At 42.0% G+C, this 26,813-nt stretch overlaps 1 protein-coding gene across 2 annotated transcripts; it reads right to left on the reverse strand.

Annotated features, from left to right (window-relative positions):
- Positions 1 to 3,608: 3,608 nt before the first annotated feature.
- On the reverse strand, positions 3,609 to 26,813 carry LOC117537779 (gastrula zinc finger protein XlCGF8.2DB-like). Of its 2 annotated transcripts, none has more exons than XM_034203121.1 (3): positions 26,605 to 26,813; positions 25,493 to 25,546; positions 3,609 to 4,479 (listed from the first exon to the last, which is right to left on the reverse strand). In XM_034203121.1, the coding sequence occupies exons 2-3, from the start codon at positions 25,529 to 25,531 to the stop codon at positions 3,613 to 3,615; spliced, it is 906 nt and encodes a 301-aa protein (XP_034059012.1). In that variant the 5' UTR covers positions 25,532 to 25,546; positions 26,605 to 26,813; the 3' UTR covers positions 3,609 to 3,612. The 2 variants fall into 2 exon arrangements, with proteins under 2 accessions (XP_034059012.1, XP_034059013.1); XM_034203122.1 differs by having other exon boundaries at positions 26,320 to 26,813.

Below are 26,813 nucleotides of genomic sequence, written 5' to 3' on the forward strand. Positions count from 1 at the left end.
TGCTGCGTTTGACACTGTTGACCACAGCATATTACTAGACCGACTGGAGAACTGGGTGGGACTTTCGGAAACAGTTCTGAATTGGTTTGAATCCTACTTAAAGGACAGAAACAACTTTGTTTCTATAGGTAAATACACATCTGAGTTGACAAATATGACATGTGGGGTTCCTCAAGGCTCCATCTTGGGGCCTCTTCTCTTTAACATCTACATGCTACCACTGGCTCAGATAATGAAGAACAACAAAATAAGTTACCATAGCTATGCAGATGACACACAAATTTACGTAACAATTTCACCAGGAGACTATGCTCCAATTCAAACACTGAGTAAGTGCATTGAACAAATCAATGACTGGATGTGTCAGAACTTTCTCCAATTAAACAAAGATAAAACTGAGGTAATGGTTTTTGGAGCCAAGGCAGAACGTATAAAAGTTAGCGCTGAGCTTCAGTGTGCAATGTTCAAAACAACAGATAAAGCCAGAAATCTAGGTGTAGTCATGGACTCTGACCTGAGTTTCAACAGTCACATTAAAACTGTTACTAAATCAGCCTACTATCACCTAAAGAATATATCTAGGATTAAAAGACTAATGTCACAGCAGGATTTGGAAAAACTTGTCCATGCTTTTATCTTCAGTAGACTCGACTACTGCAATGGTGTCTTCACAGGTCTCACTAAAACATCTATTAGGAAGCTGCAGCTAATTCAGAACGCTGCTGCTCGAGTCCTCACTAACACTAAGAAAGTGGATCACATCACTCCTGTTCTGAAGTCTTTACACTGGCTTCCTGTGTGTCACAGAATAGATTTCAAAATACTGCTGCTGGTTTATAAAGCACTGAATGGTTTAGGCCCAAAATACATTTCTGACCTCCTGCTAAATTATGAACCATCCAGATCTCTCAGGTCTTCAGGGACTGGTCAGCTTTCTGTCCCCAGAGTCAGAACTAAACATGGTAAAGCAGCGTTCAGTTATTATGCTCCAAATATCTGGAACAAACTCCCAGAAACCTGCAGGTCCGCTGCAACTCTGACTACTTTTAAATCCAGGCTGAAGACTTTTCTTTTTGTTGCTGCTTTTAATTGAACTATTCATATCTTAGACTGCACTGTAACTTTTATCCATGTACTTTTTTCTTTTAATGTTTAATTGACAGCACTGTAACTTGTATCCATGTATTTTTTCTTTTAATGTTTATTTTATTAGCTTTTCTTTTTAATGACTGATTTTAAATGCCATTTTCTTAATCTCTTTCATTTTTTGTAAAGCACTTTGAATTGCCTTGTGTTGAAAAGTGCTATATAAATAAACTTGCCTTGCCTTGCCTTGCCTTGCACAAGCCCAGAGAAGACCACTATCTTGAAGGCGTACGAGAGGATCCAGCACCGGGTTTTGGTGGACGATCCCGTCTTGTCTCAAGCAGGCTTTCTGCTGCCAAAGATAAACATTAAGACGGTGCGTGACTTTATCTGCGCTCAAGAATGCCTCCTCAACCTGCGTGCGACCAACCAGCCAGCGATGCTCTCAAAGAGCACTTCCGTTTCCTCTGCCCACTTGCCTCCAGCGCCACACCAGCCAGCAGTCCTCCCTCCACCAGACTACCCACTGATGCAGCACGTGCCGACACCCAGCACGGCAGGGACCAAGTCATTGAAGGGAAGGAGGGACATGATCATACCTCTCTCACACCCTCAGATATCACTGCCAGCTGTGTCACTGCCACCAACCCCAGCCCTTTGCCCTCCCCCTCTCCATCCACAGCAATCCGGCGATTGCTGGCCCCTCCACGAGGCCCATCGTGCCTGCCATTGCTGGACGTCCCATACTGCCTGCCACCAGTACCATCGCCAGACCTGTGCCCTCCCTTTTCCCTGGCCCCATCCTGCCTGCCAGTCAGCCAACCCCAGCCATTGCTAGCCCCTCCTCAATGCCCTTACTGCCTGCCATTCAGGCAACCCCGTCTGCTGATGTGTCTGTCCCCACTACTCTCGAGTGCATTCCCTCATCCTGGGCAAGGTCCACGCTTGACAAGCGCAAGGGGATGGACGAGCCCTCGGGAGTAGGAGCCAAAGTGTCCCGTGTTCAAAAGCTGCCGTTGTGCACGTGCTGTGGCCAACCCACCCAGGGGCACAAAAAGTACAGGCGCAAAGTCTTCTGCCCTGTGAAGAAGATGTCTCCATCAAAGTGTCTAGAGAACACAGTTTACAACAGTTACCAACATGTTACAGCTGTTATGTAAATATTGTAAATAGTCATTTAAATATTTTTCAACTTGCTGTGTTATCATTTTTATTTTTCATGTTGAGTTTTATATGTATTATGTATATTGTAAATATATGTACATCATTAATGTAAATTGTTTTATGTACATTACATGTTCGACGCTTTTATCCAAAGCGACTTACATACTCAATACTGTGGGGTGAAGTGTCCCAGGGACACAACGACATGCTGACTGCAGTGGGGTTTGAACCTGTGCTCCCCTGATCCCAACACCAACGCACTGCGCCACGGCCTCCCTGTACATAATTGTACATCTGATGTGTATCCACTTGAGCTTTTTTACCTGTGTTTATGTTGTTGCTGTTGCCATCCTTTATACTGAGTCAATGAAGGTGAATGGTTGCTCAGGAAAAGTCCTAAAGAATCCAACTGGGTTCAATAGCTGGATCATTCCTGTTCTTCGTCTGCAGTGGAGTGAGATCTCGTTGTTGTTGTTGACTTGCATAACAACAAATGTTAGTTTACAAGAAGTCTCCTAACATTTGATTCATACCTGCTGATGACAAATAAATCCTGGGATCTACAAAAGTGAATGTGTTTCAAAGCATCTGATTTGTATCCACTTGAGCTTTTGTACCTGTGTTTACCTTAGTTTATGCTGTTGCCATCATTTATACTCAATCAATTAAATATTTTGCCAGAAAGGTCAAACTTTAGGAATACAGAGCAGTTCCTATCATGCCATAACCATAGCCGTGGAGGCAGTGCCAACTAAAATATAATATTGGTGACAAAACACAGAGCCATCAGTGCAATTGTTACATTCAAATTTCTCTGATATTGTAGGCGTTAATTATCTATTTATTATATGTAAATACTTTGATGTACATAATTTAACTGTAAAACTGGTGTTTTCAATTGAATGCACTTTATACAATAAAGTGGTCAGTGCTACAGTAACAGTGAGTCGTGAAATATGAATTATTGAATGGTGATTAATTTGTTTATCTAAATATATGGACAAAGGTAGAGTGCCACATTACTTGCACAGTACACAATGTTCAGATGACTTTGCCCAAAAGCAAACATTTAAGTTGCTTGAGTCAGACTCAGAAATATTAAAACACTTTTAAAATCAGACTCTTGAGTCATAAGGAAATCCATAAAGATATCTCACGGAAGAAAAGACACATTTGAATGAAATAAGCTTTATTTCAATGAGACTTCAATTCAGAAAGACTCTTAACATATAACTACAGCTCTCAGGACATCAGGAGGAGGAAACAGCTGGCTTGGTTCTTCAAAACAATGTAGTGTGCATTCACTCGTGGACTTTAAAGGTGAATACTTTGAGAAAACGTCTTCCCACACTCTTCACACCACTATGGTTTTTCTCCTGCGTGAATACGTTGATGGATTTTGAGAGCACCTAATTGAGTGAAAGTTTTCCCACACTCTTCACACCAGTACGGTTTTTCTCCTGTATGAATACGGTGATGTATTTTGAGAGCACCTGATGTAGTGAAAGTTTTCCCACACTCTTCACAGCTGAACGGTTTTTCTCCTGTATGAATACGGTGATGTGATATGAGAACACCTAATTGAGCGAAAGTTTTCCCACACTCTTCACAGCTGTACGGTTTTTCTCCTGTATGAATACGGTGATGTGATATGAGAGCACCTGATCTAGCGAAAGTTGTCCCACACTCTTCACAGCTGAAAGGTTTTTCTCCTGTATGAATACGTTGATGTCTTTTGAGATGACTTGATTGAGTGAAAGTTGTCCCACACTCTTCACAGCTGAACGGTTTTTCTCCTGTATGAATACGTTGATGTGATTTGAGATGACTTGATTGAGCGAAAGTTGTCCCACACTCTTCACAGCTGAACGGTTTTTCTCCTGTATGAATACGTTGATGTGATATGAGAGCACCTGATTGAGTGAAAGTTGTCCCACACTCTTCACAGCTGAACGGTTTTTCTCCTGTATGAATACGTTGATGTGATTTGAGATGACTTGATTGAGCGAAAGTTGTCCCACACTCTTCACAGCTGAACGGTTTTTCTCCTGTATGAATACGTTGATGTCTTTTGAGATGACTTGATTGAGCGAAAGTTGTCCCACACTCTTCACAGCTGAACGGTTTTTCTCCTGTGTGAATAAGCAGGTGGCTCTTTAAATTTCCAGTTGTTGTAAAGGATTTGTCACATTGCTGACAGCTGTGACGTCTCTCTTTTCCTTTCGGTTTCTAGAACAGACGGACAGAGAAAGAGAGAAAGTCAATCTAAAAAGCATAAATACACAAGTTAACACAATAAAAACTCACCTAATATAAACCTTGAGTTAACAAAATACTACTTATCAACCGTTTGTGTTTATTATATTTGATACAGTAATACAGCAATATTCTAACCACAGTATATACCAGAGGTGGGGGACTCGAGTCACATGACTTGACTCGAGTCACATGACTTGAGTCGCATATTTTTTGACTTGAGACTTGCTTGACTAACATTGATAAAAGACTCGACTTGACTTTGACTTGGTATTCATGACTTGAGACAAAGGACTTTACTTTTTAAAATAAAATATTTGCATTTGTATTGTACGAAGCCCCTAGAGGGCAATGAAGAAAAAAAAGAGAAAGTATCTCGTTCGCAGGAGAAAGTAGGAAGTGGAGCGCACAGGAGACAGCCGTTTCATTGCAGACTGTTATGTTTATGTGGGGAAATACATACATTATTTGAGATATATATTTCAAACTCGGACTTCAGTTTAGGGACATTTCGGCCAGGGGTGTAGAGTTATTTGTTCAAGCACCGGATCGGCAAAACAGGAGAGTCTGTGAACCAGTCTGCCTTGACCTATGTATTCATGTCTGTGACTCTCACAGTATCTGCTGCCCACAGCTGCTTTATAGAAGAAAACCTCCTTCACTTCATGAAATCTCTGCGGCACCAGGAGGCAGTAACGTGTGACTCAGCAGAATCTGAGAAGAGCAGCAGCAGCTGCAAAGAGCTGTGCCTTCACTGTGTGTACCTTCATTAGAACAGCTAAAGAGCGACCGCAGGACTTCCGGTGACGTCATGGGAGAAGCAGCAGCTTAGAAGTGGAGCTCCGCCAGACTATACACAAAAATAGAGACAACTAGTAATATAAGACGTTTTAAAAAATAAGAAAGAGCACTCCTGCATGATGAGCTCGTCAACCAGAAACAAAGCCCCCAACAAACAAGATATCTCAAAGGAAAAAAACGATAAACAACGGAGACCGGCCAGCCCAGCTAGCGCTAGCTTGACAACAGATAGCAACATGTGCGAGTCGGACCATGAAGTTACGTTGATGGGTGAGCTGGGGAATCTCCGCAAGGAAAATCAAGAGGGGCATAATCAAACAAAAATGTCTCTAGATCGACAGAAACAGACGGTGCTAGATATAAAAGTTCAAATGGGCGAACATGAAGGGAGGATTGGAAAGTTGGAGGACAGAGTCGGCATGGCCGAGGACGTAGCGGTGCGGCATCAGAGGGCGCTCCGATACCTGATCCACCGTGATATTGCCCTCTCAGCCACCTGCGACGACTTGCAGAATAGACTGAGAAGAAATAATGTGAGAATCTTTCAGGTACCAGAGGGGAGTGAGGGAGGAAACATGGCAGAATTTATTAAAGAACTGTTACACAAGGTGCTTAAAATACCATCACTAACGGATATTAAGATAGAGAGCACACCGCTCGCCCCCGTTTACGCCACATAGAGACCCGACAGCCCCTCCAAGACACATCATCGTGAGATTTTTGGACGCAGCGGTTAAAGATCTGGTGATACGACAGGCATGGAGTCAGGGACAGGTCTCCTTCAAAGATAAAAGGATATTTTTTGATCAAGATTACTCTCCGAGTTACACAAGAAGCGGGCAAAGGTGCACGAAGTCATCAAGCAGCTAAAAAAGAAGGACATACTGGCGAGGTGTATATACCCAGCGCAGTTAAAACTCAAGCTGGGCTCTGTTCTGCACACAGTAACATTAAAGAGAGAATGGGTGGATCAGATCTATAGTGCATCATGTGGGAAGAGTAAAAAACGAGGAGTAGCTATTTTAATTAACAAATCAGTAAACTATAACAATGAGAAAGTCCTCCAGGATATTGAGGGTCGTTATGTTATGGTAATTGGAACAATAGCTGGCCTAAAAATAACTATCTTAAATGTGTATGCACCAAATGAAGACTGCGATTTCCATCCATCTTCTCCAGCTTATCCGTGGTCGGGTCGCGGGGGTAGCAGTTCCAGCAGAGAGCCCCAAACTTTCTTTTCCCTGGCGACATCAACCAGCTCTGACTGGGGGATCCCAAGGCGCTCCCAGGCCAGCGAAGAGATATAATCCCTCCACCTGGTCCTAGGTCTACCCCTTGGTCTCTTCCCAGCTGGACGTGCCTGGAACACCTCCCTAGGGAGGCGCCCAGGTGGCATCCTAACTAGGTGCCCGAACCACCTCAACTGGCTCCTTTCGACGCGAAGGAGGAGCGGCTCAACTCCGAGTCCCTCCCTGATGACCGAACTTCTCACCTTATCCCTAAGGGAGACACCAGCCACCCTGCGGAGAAAACCCATCTCGGCCGCTTGTATCCGCGATCTCGTTCTTTCGGTCATGACCCATCCTTCATGACCATAGGTGAGCGTAGGAACGGAAATGGCCCGGTAGACAGAGAGCTTTGCCTTCTGGCTCAGCTCCCTTTTCGTCACAACGGTGCGGTAAAGCGACTGCAGTACCGCTCCCCCTGCTCCGATTCTCCGGCCCATCTCACGCTCCATTGTTCCCTCACTCGAGAACAAGACCCCGAGATACTTGAACTCCTTCACTTGGGGTAAGGACTCATTCCCTACTTGAAGTGGACAGTCCATCGGTTTCCTGCTGAGAACCATGGCCTCAGATTTGGAGGTGCTGATCCTCATCCCAGCCGCTTCACACTCGGTTGCGAACCGATCCAGTGAGTGCTGAAGGTCGCAGACCAATGAAGCCATTAGAACCACATCATCTGCAAAAAGCAGTGGTGCAATCCTTAGTCCACCGAACTGCAGACCCCCTCCCCCATGACTACGCCTCGAAATCCGATCCATGTATATTACAAACAGGATTGGTGACAAAGCGCAGCCCTGGCGGAGGCCAACCCTCACCGGAAATGGGTCCGACTTACTGCCGAGGACCCGGACACAGCTCTCGCTTTGGGAGTACAGAGATTGGATGGCCCTGAGTAGAGACCCCCTCACCCCATACTCCAGCAGCACCTCCCACAGTAACTCCCTGGGAACTCGGTCATACGCCTTCTCCAAGTCTACAAAACACATGTAGACCGGATAAGCGTACTCCCAGGCCCCCTCCAGGATCCTTGCGAGAGTAAAAAGCTGATCCGTCGTTCCACGACCAGGACGGAATCCGCATTGTTCCTCCTCAATCTGAGGTTCGACAATCGGCCTGACCCTCCTTTCGAGTACCTTAGAGTAAACTTTCCCGGGGAGGCTGAGTAGTGTGATGCCTCTGTAATTGGCACACACCCTCTGATCCCCCTTTTTAAAAAGGGGGACCACCACCCCGGTCTGCCACTCCTTCGGTACTGTTTCCGACTTCCACGCAACGTTGATGAGACGTGTCAACCATGACAGTCCCTCAACACCCAGAGCCTTCAGCATTTGGATGAGACTGCGATTTATTTATTTTAAAGATTGCAGCCCTAGTGGCAGATAATGGAGGGAATAATAATCATAGGGGGACTTCAATTGCACATTGAACAACAAAATGGATAGATTACCCGTAACAATAAGACCCCTGCCTAAAATGTCCAGAAATGTCTTAAACATGATGAAGGAGCTGGGATTAGTTGATATCTGGCGACACCTACACCCAAATGACAAAGACTTTACGTTCATGTCCCATGTACATGGAAGTTATTCAAGAATAGATTACTTTTTGGTGTCGAAAACGGATACATACCGGATAAAAAAATAGTGTAATTGAACCAATAACAATCTCAGACCACAGTCCTGTCTCTATGAAAATTAATCTGGGGTTAGATAAATGGTTTAAGTACTGGAGACTTAACGTCTCACTATTGGCAGATAACCGGATAAAACAGGAAATACGTTCTGCAATATCTGAATACTTTGCCTTGAATGATAATGGTGAGGTCTCCCCCTCGGTGCTATGGGATGCTGGTAAGGCCACGATTAGGGGCAAAATTATTTCTATAGGATCTAAATTAAAGAAACAAAGACTGGCGAAACAACAAGAATTGGAAACAGAAATTAAAAGATTAGAGAGGGAACATAAGACATCTAGAAAAGAGGAAGTACTCAAAAAGTTGAAGGAAGTTAGAATCAAGCTAGATGCAGAATTAACTTCCAAAGCAGAGGGAGCCCTCAGGTTCATAAATATCTCCACTCCTTTAATAACCGCCTGCGTCCGGACTGCATGGACATCCTCGCAGATAATGAAATACTCCGCAAACGCCGTCCTCCACACAGAGGCTCTGGCCGTACGTTTTTATTTCATTCCACGTCTCCACACTCCATCCCGTCCATTCGGTCCTGTCACACGCCCACACTACACCATCACAACAAACAACACATGCATCTGACCAATCTCCTTCCACTCCCCCGGTCCACACAACCCCCCCCAATGCAACGTCACCTCAGAGCAGCCCTGCTCAACATACGCTCCATCCACAATAAAAGCCACATTCTAAATGAATTCATTAAAGACAATAACCTGGACTTTCTGTATCTGACCGAAACATGGCAAAAACCCCTGGACTATTTTTCTTTAAATCAAATCACCCCAGCAGGATTCACATACATTGACAAACCTCGCCCACAAGGGCGGGGTGGTGGTATAGCTGCTATTATCAGAAAGGACATAAAGGCTACCATAATCCCCGTCCCTGATGTTTCTTCATTTGAACACCTGATCTTTAAACTCTCTGGTCCCACTCCCCTGGTCACAGCCATCATCTACCGTCCCCCGAAGCCAAACCCCTCCTTTCTCTCCGACCTCTCTGACATTCTCACTCAGCTTTCTGCCATATCCCCATCTGTTCTCCTCTTAGGTGATTTTAACATTCATGTTGACGACCCGACCTGCAAATATGCCTCTGAATTTAAGGAAACCCTTCACTGCTGCAACTTCTCTCAACACATCAACTTCTCAACACACAGCCGTGGTCACATCCTGGACTTGGTCTGCTCCACTGGTCTCACCATCCATCATCTGTCCAGCCTCAATCTCCACATCTCTGGCCATCATCATGGACATCAACATCCCCATCCCCGCCCAAAAGCAAAAACGCACAATAACCTACAGAAATCTCAAATCCATCTCACCTTCAGCAATCACTGCCTCCATTACCTGCAAGATGTCTGTCTCCCCCCCCCACTTTCTGAAAACCCATCTGAACTTGTGGACTATTATAACAGCACCCTCTCCTTCTGTCTCAATGAACTGGCCCCCACAAAAACAAAAAATGTCTCTTTCATACACTCCGCCACCTGGTATACCCCCGAACTCCGCCAAATGAAATCAAGGAAACGTCAACTTGAACGCTGTTGAGAGTCGGTGAGGTCCTGATAATTTATTCCGGTAAATTATTCTGACCTACTAATTGACCTGACTGAAGTTATTGAGTCTATGTAAGTTTACTGCTTGGCTCAGATCCACCAACGTCAGCAAGATCTCACCTCTATTAACTCCTGAAGAACCAGGTTCAATTAACTGCTGTTTCAATTCAGACAACTCTTTTTTTAATCTGTTTAAGGGATCCCGAAGGATTTTGGTATCGGTAAATGAGGTGTGGTCCTACCTTAACATGAGTGTGGCAGGGTGCAATCTTATCTTTGAAGCAGGAGAGGAGAGCGCAGAGTCCTTTAAGTTGTCCCAATCCAACTGGTGGGATCAGTTTATTTGAAGAAAAATAGGTCCAAACTAATACAGGGTTTTTACCTTCTCTCTTTACAACATTATAATCATACTTTAAAAAAATTATGCTGTGATCATGTTCAAATATGAAACTTTAATTCACAGTCTTACATTTATTACCAAAATGTTTAACTTCAACTGCCCAATTCAGTTGTGACATTTTAAAATCTCCCGATAGAATTTAGAGGCATTTCCTCATAAAAAGACCGGTGATAATAAAAAGCACATTCAACTTTTCATTCACCAAATCAATTCCATACCTTTTTTCCGACACAGATGGCGGGTACTAACATTCAAAAACACACACCTATCTCCCGCAGGTATTCGGAGGAAGATCCTCACGGTGGCGGTTACTAATACTCACAAACACACTCCTATCAAATCATTCCACTCAATTTGACAAGGCTGAATGTATTCCTATGGAAAAGCTACCTAGGGCAAAGGTCAGGTCATATCTAACTATCACACCTTTTCCGTTTAAGTTCAGAAATCGTGTATGGGTGACCAGAGGGGCGAAGTCCAGAGAAGGGTTAGCTTTAAACTAAGATCAGAAAGTTTGGATACAGTGAAGTCAATCTCTGGGAAAGTAGTTTCACTCCAGAAGAGAGAACCGGTTCACCCAAGCCAACTGAGTTTAGAATCCAGATAGGAATATGACTGCGGCCTACCCATCCACTGTTGATGCTATCAGTCTCACATCACATGACATGTTTTGCACACACACGTGGCAGTTAATGTGTTTTCTTCCACAGGAGAGGATGGCTTTTTGTGGGATCTTCCCGCAATAAGTTAGAATTTGTCTTGGTGAATTCTGTACCAAGGGATATTTTATAGAGCAAAAGAGGGAATTTAAATCTGAGTAACAAGCAATAGCTCCAATGCAAAGGATTTAGCAGTAGAACTGTTAGAATCTATAGTGAATTATGCAGAAAGATGGCAAGACGAAACTCTGTCTATTAGCATATGGATCATTAGAGCTTGGATGGAGAATACCTCAGTATCAAAGAGGAAATGGAAAATTAACCTTTATGTTATTTTTCTCATTTGTTTTTAACTTTACACTATTAGTTTTCTTTTCAGTTATTTTTAATTGATATACGCTTACACCCTAAAAAGAGTATTCATTTAAATTAGATTTTTTTGAATACATCTCTCCTTCTTTTTTGCTGGTTCTCACACAGCATGGAGGTGTAGGGCTGTCAGGTCGTTAAACTGATAAGAGTAAATTATGGCCCAGTGCTTTCTGCCATTAGAGGCCAACTGAGTAAGAGGAGAAACAATCACCTTGCTGTATATAGAAATTCCAGAGCAATATGGAATACACGACCCTCTTGAGAAAACCCTTGGGGAAGTTTTTTAACTGAAACAACTTTTTATGAATCAGAGAAATGATTTAAACCTCAGCAATCTACCAAGAGGATTTGAACCTGCCTAGCGGGACAACTTTAGTCACAGTGCCTCAAGTGAAGCCAACTCCTGGACCCAGGAAACCTGTGCAGCATGGATCAGCGGCTGAGTCACCTGTACCCCTGCTAGGGGAGGATGATGTTTCTTCCAGCTCTGTGGGACAGGCTGCATCTCTACCCGCTGAGCCACTCAGATCGCAGTGGATTTCCCAGAAAAGGATGACGACTACCTGATAACTGCATGGTCAGATATCAGACGCCAGGTAGCAGCAGCCCTACCTACCCCTGCCACTGGTCCACTTCACCATCTCCAACCCGGCGACTTCGTGCTGGTCAAGGACTTCCGGAGAAAGAGCTGGAAATCCAACCGTTGGCAAGGTCCCTACCAGGTGCTCCTCATCACCCAGACAGCGGTCAAGGTCACAGAGAGAGCCACGTGGGTCCGCGTCAGCCACTGCAAGGTCGTAGTCACAGGCCAGGAGAGACGGTAGAAACAGACGACAACAAGTGACGTGCCAAGTCACCACCAGCGCCACACTGGCACCACATACACCTACTCTCACACTGCACACACAGGATGTCATGAGCGAGGGCCAGCTAAGCTGTTTCATATGCCTCTGGTTCCTCGTTTGTGCTATCATTGTGTGGGGACTCATTGACCTTGTCACAAAGTCATGAGCGATTATTGACGAGGTCTAAAAAATCCATAACAACTGTCGACCGAGTTATCTGGCTTTCGTTTGGAGGTGTCGTCCAGGGAGGAACCTCAACCCCTCCATGGTCAGGGTCAAGGATTTACATCAGATAGCAACATGGATTTAGGAGTCTACAACTGGAACAACAGATGGGCCCCGCTCCTGCAAGTGCCAGGCCGAGTGGGAGTGTCCACAAATCTATGATCATCATGACTCTTTTTACTCTGGTGCCTGACCTATGTGTCACCGAGAACATTCCAGTGAGGTACTATGTTTTCGTGTTCTCCACACCAGGTTCATCAAAGGTCGTCCTGATTACACATACTGAAGAACTTTTCATGATATTGATGCTTGAAGTTTTAAGTATGTAATATGTATGTGTTTTTACGATTTTATCTGTTGCTGTTTTGATAACTTTGCGTTTTAAAAAGAGGGTGTTGAGATCGCCATATGAAGTGAATACTTAAAACGAAAGTTAATTATAAAATCATATATGATCAATAGGGATGGGTATCGTTTGAAATTTATCGATTCCGATTCCGGTTCTGCTTATCGATTCCGGTTCTTATCGATTCCCCGTTTCGATTCCAAAATTGTAAAATAAAGAGGTCAAACGTTTAGATAACAAAAATATATTTATTCTTAAAAGCTTTAACTGAAATTGTTACTAAAAAATATACATGCAATACAAATGTATTGCACAATAGCTGTGCTTTATTTTAACTGAGCTACAGTATGCCTGTGGCAAGCTATTAACAGGCATTACACTTTGCCTTTTCTTTTTTAGTGTAGTGGAGCCTCACTTCAGAGCGTTTACCGCGACCTATCTTTGGTGTTATGAAGTGACTGAGCTCGTGAAATGTCTACGGGAGGGCGGGGGAGCATCGCTGCGGGGCAACTGTGGACCTCTGTCGCCTGTCAGCGCAATTTATATGATGCCGTTTAAAAAAATGAAGGGCGGTGCCGGCCGTCAGCGTACCGAGCCGGCCGTCAACGGCCCGCTGACGACCGGCCGTTCTGTGATTCTCCAGGTCCGCCCTGTATTCCACCGGGTCACCGCGGTGCAGACGGACCCGCTGGAATACAGGGTCTACCGCGTTTAGGAACCGTTAAGCAGAACCGAAATTGTGTATTTTGTATGGGTACCCGGTACCCGGCATTTTCTTATCGGTTCTCATCTGGAACCGAGTTTCGGTTCCCAACCCTAATGATCAATCATATTCTTGTATAAACCCATAATGAGAGAGGATTGTGGATCACGTGATGACACCGGCGAGCTGAGCGGAGTAGTCGGGTGCAGGCGGTAATCAGACTTAACTATGATTTAACCAAAACTGAAAGTCTCAAAGTGTAATGCGCAGTCAGTTCTATTAGTGTGTAAAACATCTGCGTCTAAATGCCCGGCAGTAGTTTGACCAGAGCTAGAGCAAAGAAAGACAGCGGCCTCATGGCGGAAATGTTTGGTGAAGAGGAACACGTCCCCAAGTGGGCTGGCCAATTGCTTTCTGAAATACAAAGCGTTTAAGAAACCTGTAACGTAAGGTTTGACAATCTGGACAAGGCTATTGTTCAGTTGAAGAAAGACTCTAAGGCCACTTCTCAAAGAATAAACAACGCAGAGAAGCGCATTAGCGAGATAGAGGATCAAGCCAATTCCCAAGGGAAGACAATGGGTGAGCTGTCCAAAGATGTCAAGGCCCTCCAGGGTAAAATGCTGGATCTGGAAGCTAGAAGTCGGAGAAATAATCTCATCCTAGCCGGCCTCCCGGAGGGTAAAGAAGCCGGTGGCATCTCCCCACTACTGGATAAAATTCTCCGACACTTCCTGAAACTGAGTGACACAATCCCCGCACCTGAGATAGAGCGTGCCCACCGCGCTCTGCGTCCCATCCCGGACCCTGGGCACCCTCCGCGGCATATCATCATACGTTTTCTCAGATGGAGCGATAAGAACGAGGTGTTTAAGACGCTGGCGTCTGCTAAAGGAAAGCTGACATGGGACGGACATGATCTTCGCATGTTTCAGGATTTCCCAATGGAGATACAGCGCCAGCGGGATTCATACAGAGAGCTCCGTAGCATACTGCGCAAAGAAAACTTACGGCACGGCATCCTGTACCCTGCCAGACTCATCGTAACCAGCAACGAGGAGACTTTCATATTCAAAGAACCCAAGGAAGCTGAGAAAGTTCTAAAAGAAAAGAGACCTGATTTATTTGGGATGTGACATTAACACACACACACACACACACACACACACACACACACACACACACACACACACACACACACACACACACACACACACACACACACACACACACACACACACACCACACACACACACACACACACACACACACACACACACACACACACACACACACACACACACACACACACACACACACACACACACACACACACACACACACACACACACACACACACACACACACACACACACACACACACACACACACACACACACACACACACACACACACACACAATTGAAGGACTGGATTACCTCTCCGCACCTGAGCTCCGCGGCTCTTCTTTTTCTTCACGGATAGAGATGGACTTTCCGTCATATTGTCTTTTGGCAATATATTTTTTGTTTTTGTGTGTATGTGTGTATTGTTAGGGGGAAGGGTGGTAGCATCTCTACATTTTTATGTAATCTTGTGTTGTATTGTCTACGGTCTTGTGTTGTTGTTTATATATTTCCCCTCCCCTCCCTTGATGCATCGATGACACCCTTCCAATTTGACCAAAATACTAGCCGGGCGTCCGATATGATTGTTACCTTACTTAAATGGATACACAATTGAACACAATTATTTTGCTTAGTCTGAATGTAAATGGAATTCAGAATCCAATCAAAAGACATAAGATTTTGTTGTACTTAAAGTCTCTAAATTGTGATATTGCTATGCTACAGGAGACTCATTTGAATGCGATGGAATCTAAAAAACTTGGGTAGGGCAGATATTCTCTTCCCCTGGAGGAAAAGCTAGTAGAGGAGTCAGTATTTTAATTTCCAAGAATATGCCTTTCAAATCATCTAATGTACATGTTGATCAAGAGGGAAGATATGTAATTGTCTCAGGTTTGCTACAGAATGAAATGGTGACATTAGTGAATGTGTATGCTCCAAATAGTTTACAATCTAAATTATTTTCCTCGCTGTGCCCAAAGATATTGCAGTCCATAGAGGGTCCTCTCATTATAGGTGGCGATTTCAATTCTGTCTGTGACCCTATTGGATCGATCCAGCCACCCTCTCCCTTCAGATAAAAACATTTCCGCCGCCTTGAGGGACTTCCAATCCGAGCTCGGTATTACAGATGTGTGGCGCCTAGTGCACCCAGATGCTCGAGAGTACTCTTTCTATTCTGGTGCGCATCATTCCTACTCAAGGATAGATTACATAATGATGTCTTCAAATTTGATCCAGAATGTTATTGAGATCAAAATGCATAGTATATTATTAAGTGATCATGCTGCGGTATCTGTCACATTTTCCCCTCCAACCAACCCTTGCAAATCCAGACAGTGGCGACTTAATACATCTCTACTCAAAAATGAAAAATGCACACTGCTCATTAAAGACCACATTTTAGATTTCTTTGAGATCAATCTAAATTCTGTACCAAGCGTCACCACTGTCTGGGAGGCTTTTAAAGCAACATGCAGGGGCTGGTTAATTAGTTTCTCCTCGGCAGAGAATAAAAAGCGCAGAGAGGTGAAATCCCAATTAAACTTTAAACTCAAGAAGAGTATGCTAGACCCATCCAATCTAGATCTAAGGAACTCACTTCTCATCGCTAGGACTAATTTGCAGAAACTTGTACATGAGGAGACAGCTTTTGCTCTTTTTCGTTTACGAAGAACATACTTTGAATCCGGAGACAAAGCAGGGAAAATGTTAGCTCATAGATTGAAACAAATAGAAAACAGACAGATTATTCCAGCGATCAGAGATGAGCATGACAGGCTACAGTGTGATGCAGCCACAATCAACGAATCTTTCAAGAATTATTATTCTAAATTATATAGCACAAAAAATAACTTGAATGAAGAAGCCTTAGATAGCTTTTTTGGAGGTTTTAACCTCCCTAGCGTCAGCTTGGATGACAGATCTGCTATGGAGGCACCTGTTTCCCAAAATGAAATAGAAAACGCAATCATGAAGATGGCATCAGGAAAAACTCCAGGGGATGACGGTTTTGGAACAGAGTTCAATAAATGTTTTAAAGAACAGCTTTCACCATATTTACTGTTGTTATTCAATGAAATATTAGAATCTGAAGCCATGCCTCCCTCCATGAGCAGGGCCATTATTTCATTGTTGCCTAAACCGGGCAAAGATCCTTCTCTGATGGGTAACCACCGCCCTTTAAGCCTTTTAAACTGTGACTACAAGATTCTAGCCAAGATACTGGCACTCCGTTTGGAGAAGGTGGTTCCATCTATAGTGCATCTAGACCAAGTAGGTTTCATTCCAGGCCGCCAGTCCTCAAATAACATGAGGGTTTTTCAGATTATCCTAGAAGCAAGCTCCAGCAATTTGCCAATGATTGCAGCATCACTAGATGCTGAGAAAGCTTTTGACCAAATAGAATGTGCATATCTATTTTACACGCTCAAAAATGTGTCTTTGGGCCCAAGTTGATTAGCTGGGTAAAGGCTTTGTATAGCTCTCCCTTCTCTTCTGTTAGAACTAATGGATTAATCTCAAAACCTTTCCCCTTACACCGTGGCGTGAGGCAAGGGTGTCCAGTTAGTCCCCTACTTTTTATTATGGCTCTAGAACCATTAGCCTGTGCAATTCGCTCTAATGGTGACATACATGGTGTGAACATTCATGGACACGACTTCAAATTAAATATGTACGCTGACGATATACTTCTTACTTTGAGCAAGCCAGCACTCTCTATACCCGCAATTCTTGATATGATACATTTATTTGGCAGCTTCTCTGGATATAAGATAAATTGGAACAAGAGTGAAGCAATCCCACTTAACTCATACACATATAAACACAACCTAATGAACACCCCCTTTATTTGGAAAACAAATGGAATGAGGTATTTGGGAATTAACATCGTCTCTCCTATCTCCAAAATCTTTAGCCTTAACGTCCCTGCTATTTACCAGTCCATTAAAGAGGACATCAACAGATGGATGGCCATACCGCTTTCTCTATGGGGCAGAGCAGAAACCTTAAAAATGAATGTTCTCCCAAGGTTTTCTCATATGATCTCCTCTATCCCTCTTGAATTTCCACAAAAATGGTTTAAAGATATCAAATCCCTATTCACTCAGTTCCTTTGGAATAATAAAAAACCCAGAATTGCACATAATAAGTTGATCATTCCAAGATCAATGGGAGGTTTGGGAGTCCCGGATGTATTCCAGTATTATCTGTCCTTCAATGCAAAGTATCCACTATCGTGGGCATACAAAAGTGCCTCTCCGGTAGGCAGTTGGCAATGGCTGGAACAATCCATCATGTCTGTAAACCAAAACATATCTCTGGCATCAATGTGGTACTGCCCAAAACCACCACCCTCAATGGATAATACCATCATCTGCTTTTCATGCTCTATTGTAAAGCAACTGCACAGGAGACTCAACATAGAGGGGCTCTCTTTACCATCTTGCCCCATTTGGAGTAACCCCTGTCTTTCTGCAGGAGGAGGAACCTTAAGTAATAATATCTGGCAGAGGGCTGGTATTACTACAATTGGACAGATATATAGAGACCAAACCCTTCCATTTCAACAACTCAAAAATCAGTATGGTCTCTCAGTCTCATCTTTTCTATCATATGCACAACTAGCATCTATTATTAGAACAAAATGTAAGGAGGGAGCCATGCCTGCTTCATGTATGGAAGAGGACCAGCGCCTCAAGAAAGCAATCATATCATCCGGTGTGGTCTCTAACATTTATAAATTATTATCTAGGGCTGCCCCGAATACCTATTCTCCTGTCCAACTGTCCTGGGAGCATGCCTTGAATATCTCTCTGTCTGCTTTGCAATGGAACTCCATTTGGAGGTCAGCTATGTTCTCTTCTAAATGTGTAAGATTCAGGATCATACAGTTCAAAATTCTCAATAGAGCTTACATCACCCCTGTTACAAAATCCAAGATGGACAAAAAACAGAGAGACTTATGCTGGCATGAATGTGGCAAGCGAGGTACATTGTTGCACCTACTCTGGGAATGCCCAGTGGTTTTAAAAAGAGGGTGTTGAGATCTCCATATGAAGTGAATACTTAAAACGAAAGTTCATTATAAATCATATATGATCAATCATATTCTTGTATAAACCCATAATGAGAATGCTTCTTGATGGTTTTTGAATTGTATGCTTACAATTTTAGTTGTTGCTGTTTGATAACTTTGCGTTTTAAAAAGAGGGTGTTGAGAGCTTCATAGTATGTTGAATACTTAAAACGAAAGTTAGTTATAATCAAATATAATCAATTATATTCTTGTATAACCCACAATGAAAATGCTTCATATTTTAGGTTTTTCTATATTTACAGCATAAACAAAACACAAGTGGTTTGTTAAGTTGAGTGGAAGACTTATAATGATTTATGATTTTCTTCACTCTCCTCTCACAGCAGTACACAGGGAGGGGGGCTCCTGACTTAAGGAGAAACACATTGACGCCTCAAAAACGCGGTTATGTCATAGCCATAGAATATGTCTGGTCATGTCCTTTTTTTTTACACAAACATGGGAAGGTGTGTCTTATGCCATAGCCAATAGAATATGTCCAGCCCTGTACATCAGAGGCCATGCCCAGTTTGTTTCATTGGTTGGGTATGGAGGAGGTGTTTATGGGGGTTTCTATCCGGTTTTTTGAGCATATAGAGACTGGTCTTTTTGGGAGGGAGCGAGAGAGAGGGGGTTTCCCCTGGTATACTCTCTCCCGGTAGGCTTTGGCCCTCAGAGCTGGTAAATAACTCTCGGTAAGGTTCTCCCTGCCTGGAAGACGTTATGAAACGTAACAGGAATCTTAGAGTAAGTGATATTAGTTAGCCTTGCCTGGAAGACGTTATGAAACGTAACAGGAATCTTAGAGTAAGTGATATTAGTTAGCCCTGCCTGGAAAACGTTATTAAACGCAACAGGAATCTTAGAGTTAGTGATCTTAGTTAGCTCTGCCTGGAAGACATGAATAAATGTATCAGGATTTTAGATCTAATTAGAAAACCTACGCCATCACGAGGAAATTCCTTTTGAATTTCGTCGGAAGACTTTAATGGGAGAAATATGGTTTTAGATAAAAAATATAACCCCAGCATTATACGTTTCGTATGATTATAATGTGTTAAAGAGAGAAGGTAAAAACCCTGTATTAGTTTGAACCTATTTTTCTTCAAATAAACTGATCCCACTTTCGGACTGGGACAACTAAAAGAACATCTGCGCTCTCCTGTCCTGCTTCAAAGGTAAGACTGCACCCTGCCACACTCATGTTAAGGTAGGACCACACCTCATTCACTGATACCAAAATCCTTTGGGATCCCTTAAACAGATTAAAAAGAGTTGTCTGAATAGAAACAGCAGTTAATTGAACCTGGTTCTTCGGGGAGTTAATAGAGGTGAGATCTTGCTGACCTTGGTGGATCTGAATCAAGCAGTAAACTTACATAGACTCAATAACTTCGGTCAGGTCAATTAGTAGGTCAGAATAATTTACCGGAATAAATGATCAGGACCTCACCGACTCTAAACACAGTGCATTCACTGTCAGACAGCAATCCCCTTTTTCAGACCACAACCAAATCAATGTGTTCTTTAAACTCTCAGGTTCGATGAGTGACACAACAAGGGAACCCAGTAAGCTGTATACATTACATCCTACTTACAGGTGGGCCCCAGACAGTGGAGACAAATTCACCATGGCCTTGAACTCACCTGATCTGATGAATGACATGTCACTATTTGACCAAAATCAATATGTTCCTACCAAAGATGGTGTAAACATGGCCATTGATTATATCAATATGATATTTCATAAGGCAGCTATTAAAGCTGACCTTATCAAACAAAAGCAGAAGCCTGTTAAAAGGCAAAACGCTGACAAATGGTTTGACCAGGAATGCAAGACCATCAGAAAAGACCTGAGAAAAATAGCAAATGAAAAACATCGGCAACCAAACAACCCAGCCTTACGCATTAGATACAATGACGTTTTAAACAAATATAAATGTACAATAAGGAACAAAAAACTAAATGATACCCAAATGAAGCTTGAGGATATTGAGAAAGCCATTGATCAAAATCAATTCTGGGATCTGTGGAACAACTTCAACACAAAACAACCACAAGCATTACCCATCCAAAACGGTGACATCTGGAGAGAACATTTTGAAAGTTTCAGGGTTCTTACACCTTTTCCAAAGTCAAATCCAAGCACTTTCAAGCATTTTCAAGGTGCATTTTCAAGCATCTTACAGCTGTTAAAAATTACATATTTATATACACATACTTATACTCAAATGATTATTTCCCTACCTCACATTAAATCAGATGTTCTTTATGCTATAAACAACCAAATATGTGTTTCGTGATAGCCTTCTACACGAGGATGACAAATTAAAGAAAAGAAAACTAAGTTTAATATTTCAAAATGAGTTACCCATCTGTAAGTAGACAAGTAGATCTGTAAGGCATCCCATACAGATGTAGCACTCCAGATAGGACTCACATGGGTGTGTCCCAGTCAAAAGCCCAGCGGATCCCAGTGGCTGGGGGTGTTGCCAAATTGCTAGAGGGCGTTGCCAAATTTCCCTATTTGTTCAATTACAGGATTTAACCATGAGATGGCGCTTCATTCACAAATACACAAAGACAACTTGGTGTTGTAGAACTTAGTCTGTTTGCAATGTTTGCAGCTCTGCAGTTGTGTTTGTTGAATACTGTAGCATTTAATCACTTATTTGTTATGGTTTTCACAAGCTACTATAATGAAAAAACATCAGTTTTAGATCAAATAAAGTATATAGTTTGCTTTATGCAGTATACTTCTTGTAATATTGTTGGAGTGTTTTTACACAGTACAGTAGATTGAAGTAAATCAACTTATACATTAAGATAAGATAAGATGGACCTTTATTAATCCCGTGGGGACATTCAGTAGTTCAAACAGCAACAGGGTGAGAGTGAAAAACAGGACAGCACAGATTCACACAGATTCATAAAATCAAAAATAAGATGAGCGATAAAAATAAAAATAATGAGAAACTATGTAATAATAAATGAATAAAACTAATATAATTATCATATCATATATTATAATGTATTGTATTATTAAGTAATATCATACATTAACCCCATTATCGCAGATGCCACATTGAATGGATGAACACATTTATGCATCAATAATTACAACAGAGTATTTCTAAATACAAGTTGTAAAAATACTTATATGTATTTAATATTAATAACATAATGATTAATTTCAGATGATAATACTTCTCAGGGTTAGGTCCGGTCTGACAGCGCTTAGCTCTCTGCTGCAGAGAAGATCACTGCTCTAAACAAAGTCAAAAATCCTACATCCAAACGGAATAAATATAATTAATTATGATGCATACGTTAAGTCTTGTTCATTGTTTTTCACTTTTATTAAATGTTTGATATTTCCGGCACAGATCCTTTCATACCGGCAATGCGCGATAGAAACAACAGAAAGTGCCACAGTTTAAATATGCCAGTATTAATTTCGTCAACGAATACTATGACGAAAAATGTTCGTCAACAACTTTATTTACATGACTAAGACGAGACGATGACGAGCTAAAAATAGATTCTTGATAACGAAAACTATGACAAAATGTATATTTAGTTTTCGTTGACGGGACTAAGGTGTTAATGGTGGACTATCGGACATTCAAAATGCAGCATATTTTCCCCCAAGTGTCCATCTTGTCTGTCAAAATGCATCTTAAGTTTCTAACTTGCAATATCATTATTTCCGCTCTCTTCACTCCAGAAGAGCGATCTCCCTGTGTCTCTCTGTGTGCGGGGGGCGGGGCCTAACAGACACGCTGCAGCGGACACAGAGATCTGCCGGGGACGGAGCGTTCAGAGAGTTAGAGACACATTTTGACTAAAAGTTGACTAAAATGTAATTTTTCATCGACTAAAAGTTGACTAAAACTAGACTAACACGTTTTGAGTTTTCGTCGACTAAAACTAGACTAAAACTACGAAGGATAGGAATGACTAAAATGTGACTAAAACTAATAACCATTTTCGTCTAAAGACTAAATCAAAAACAGCTGCCAAAATGAACACTGAAATACGCGAACACAAACCTACAGACTGGGGGTTGGGAGATCACAGGAGGGGGGGGGAGCTGTGGAATGTGACCACCCCCCTTGGGAGACTTACTCCACACATTCCGATGGCCAATTAGTTTTAAACTAAGAGTTTGCAGCATACAGCACAGGCAACATGGGGGGTGGGGGCTTCTCAAAAGATTTTTGTTTGTTGTTGTTTTGTGTCAGTTTTACGTCGCCACTTCCATTCACATTTTCATCATTGTTCCACAATGTTTTCATGAAATTAATATCCATATATTTTATACTATACTTGCACTGCTTACCGTTTTCATACTTTATATATCTTAGCATATTCACACTGTTAATACTGCTCACAGGCTGCTAGTGTATTCATACCCAAGCTCACTGTTTATTCATCATTCAATTCATTCTATATGTTATTCTGTAGATTGTGTACATTACTTTTCACTTTACTGCTTGTTGCACCGTTAGAAGCTAAACTAAATTTCGTTGTCTCAGTACCTGTAATATGTGCAATAACAATAAAGCAGGCATCTTTATTGTAGCCTCAACAATCAAGTTCTAAGTAGTGCAATATGAAATAAAAACTAAAAAAATCTGTGCTGTTGTATTTGCTGTAAAGTGTCTCTACTGTAGGCTATTTTTATTATATGTACAGCACTTTGGCTCCACCAAACATCGTTTATAAATGTGCTATATAAATAAAACTTGATTTGAAAAACAACTACACTCTTTTGGCAGTGTTGTGGTGCCGAGAGATGGGAGTCGGAGGCGGGGTATCAAAGGTCCAAGCTAGACTTTTATTTAGCATCTGAAAACCATTGTACACAACTTCATTCCCGGGACATTAGTTAGGCGCTTCAGGAGATTGGCATTGCTGTTATTCGATGTGGACAATGCTTTCTGTCCTGCACACAGTTTACATTTGACCATAATATTTTTTGCGTCCTTTATCTCCACAAATTGAAAATAGTGGTTATATCTCCAAGTTGTAAATGCGCTGCTGCTCTCGCTGATACTTGCATCTGCCATAGTGTGTGTGTGTGTGTGTGCTGGTGGTGAGCGTTGCCGTGTATGTGTGTGTTAGCAAGTGTTTGTGTGTCTGTGTAGTTTCCCCATAAGGCAAGACCCGCCCAACTCTGTCTCTGATTGGCTTACCCTGAAATGTTACCCCGCGTTAACCAATCATCACTCCTCTCTGGTTACTTTCACTTTTCCATGGTGCTGTGAGAGGACATCGCTGTGTTCGCCTGTAAGCTACATCCGCAGGGAGATTCGGTTCAGTTCCATCACATAATGTAACGCACCCATTTAAATCACAGTAACTATAACGGCGTTACTGAATGGGAATAGGTCACTAGTAACGTTATTAGTTACCGCAAAAGGTAGTTGCGTTACAGTAATGCGTTAGTTTGTAATACGTTAGTCCCAACACTGGTAAACACACACCTGATCACATGAGAGCTGCCGTTTCATTCAGACAACGGTCTGATTTTAACGACTCAATGTGTGATTGTTATAGCAGTAATATTAGACACTAATAATACAGTAAACTATTAACACTGTACATATTATTGTTTGCCCGTGGGATTAGGATGATCGGTAGTGAGAGCCGTGCTGCATTTCCCTCCGGTCGGATGTGATATAAAAACAAAGCGATTATTTTTGTTGTTGTAAACTCACGTGAATTAAACAACATTATTTTGTTAAATAAAAACATGGGGATGTTTTGTAAATGATTACATGTCTCTTATTTAGCACAGAATATGATCCTATCCGTGACATATGGATCTTAACAAATATCCGATCAGATACCTGTAGATCTATCAGCTGTTTATTTCACATGAGTTCCAGTGTGGCAGCTTTTCACGGCTCCCCCTGGTGGAGCCATGATCCATTGCAGCTGGTTTCATTAAAATTACATTTATTTATCAAGGGGGCGTATCAAGTCCTGCGGGGGGGTTTTCCTTTTCAGCAGGGGCCCACCCCGTGCAGATCACGGACCCGCACGGGTAGGCGTCTGAAATGAAGCGCTACATCTGTATAACCTGGCTGAGCCAATATAAAACAATCAGCCAAATAACTTTTCAATTCATTATTGATTACTATTGTTGAGGTACTTTTAGGTTGGCAGTGAACATAAGTCAGAGGTGCATGGTGTACTTTTCCTCCACTACATGTATTTAATCCCTTTAGTTACTTCACACATCTGGATGAATGATGTGAAATATAATCAAGTGTTGAATCAGACTTTAGTTCCACCTGGAGTAAATCCACCAGCTACCCTGCAGTATACAAAGTACTTCAAACTAGCTGCACCTTCACCAGCTTTGAGAACACTTTCATGATCAATCATTATAAAACATATCATATATATTATTCTGAAATGGACCAATCTGCACAACGACTACTTTTACTGTCGCTACTTTCACTATATTTTGATTGAGGGACTTTTACTGAAACAGAGTATTCCTACTCTGGCTCACTTTATGCTGCGTTTCCATTACAGTTTAGGAACTGGGGCAGTAACTATAGTAACTATAGTTACTATAGTAACTATAGTAACGCAGTGTAGGCGGAGCCGTGACGTCATCTTCAATGCGAAACACAAAACCAACATCAGCCGTTAGCTGTTAGCACTCAGAGCTCACAGCTCCTCATATCTGTTCAGAAACTAGACAGAAGTTAAACAAGTACAAACCACAGACTGTCTGTGTCATGGAGAATACAGTCGCTGCTTTATTTCTGTCTGGAGGCCGTTGTTGTGAGTGTGGACGGTCGGAGCATATACAAGACGCCCGCCTGGCGGAAACGCTGAAATTAGGAATATATTGTGATGAAGTGCACACTGACCTGAGCTCCAGGGGTCTCTTTCTTCTTAAATTGATCCATTTAGTCAATGTGATGCTAAGCAGAGGAGAAAATGATAGAAAGGTCAGATAGTTATTAACGTTACATGCAAATGACTTTAACCATTACGATAACAAGTTATTATTATTAATATAATACAAATATTTAGATGTAATTCATCGTAATCTGTGTAGCAACTTACATTCTAACTTACAGCTCACAGTTCGTTTACTTTTATTTCATTAAAATGACTTTATTCACATAGAAAGTGACATTAATGGTTGTTTGAACCATGGTTATAACTCTATCTGTGTCATTACCTATCACCAAGTTAACACAGAAAGCAAACATTAGCTAGAGAGACTGTTTAATGTACTCCATGTATACAGTATTCTCTGTATATTGTGTATTCTTTAGATACTCTAGTGACATGTGTCCTGTGTGTAAACTTGCTGCTAATGCTCAATTTGTATTATATCTTATTGCATCTTTTAAATATGTTTAACTCGTGTAATGCCTGAAAACACTTCTGCTGTGACACAATCATTTCCCAGTTTAAGATAAATCATTATTTAAATGAAGTATAACTATTTATCTAATGAGCTAAACCGTCACTTAGCATTAGCTGCTAACTGAAGAACCCCATTCATTTCAATGGGAAAAACGCTACGTCACGGTCAATGGCGATGCTAATAAGCTAGTTAGCATATATTTAAAACCATATCTATGGTAAAGAGCACCAACACAACAACTCAAACTGTCTTAAAGACAACTGGTGTAATAAATAACTAACAAAGTCAGCTGAGCATTACAAATCAATTGTTACTCACCCAGAGCCGAACTGGAATAATAACTGTAGCTGTTAGCTGATAGCTGTTAGCTGTTAGCCGATAGCTTGTAGACTTTAGCTGTTAGCCGATGGCTTTTAGACTTTATTTAAAGATAATTTGAGACTATTTTTGGCGCACATTTTAAGTTTTTTTGTGAGTTTCTTTCTTCCAAGATTACAGCTGTTGTGTTGAATAAGATAACTTCTGATTCGTGATGAACTGTAAGCTAAGCTAACAGGTGTAAATACACTTAATGAAACCTCTGTAGGTGTTTAATCCACTCACTTCGTCTTCACCTTCGTCTCTCGGTTTTTTGGCGGATTGCAAAGAATTTTAAAGGTGCATCTTCTTCTTCTCTCGTTTTTGGTGGATTGCAAACAACTTGAAAGGTGCATACCGCCACCTACTGTACATGAGTGTCTTGGCTTTTAGCACCATAAGCTGTTAGAACCGTTAGCTGCTACCACCGTTAGCTAGTGATGGCAAAATGAAGC

This window comes from Gymnodraco acuticeps, unplaced genomic scaffold (assembly GCF_902827175.1).
Source record: "Gymnodraco acuticeps unplaced genomic scaffold, fGymAcu1.1, whole genome shotgun sequence".
Classification (NCBI taxonomy): Eukaryota; Metazoa; Chordata; class Actinopteri; order Perciformes; family Bathydraconidae; genus Gymnodraco; species Gymnodraco acuticeps.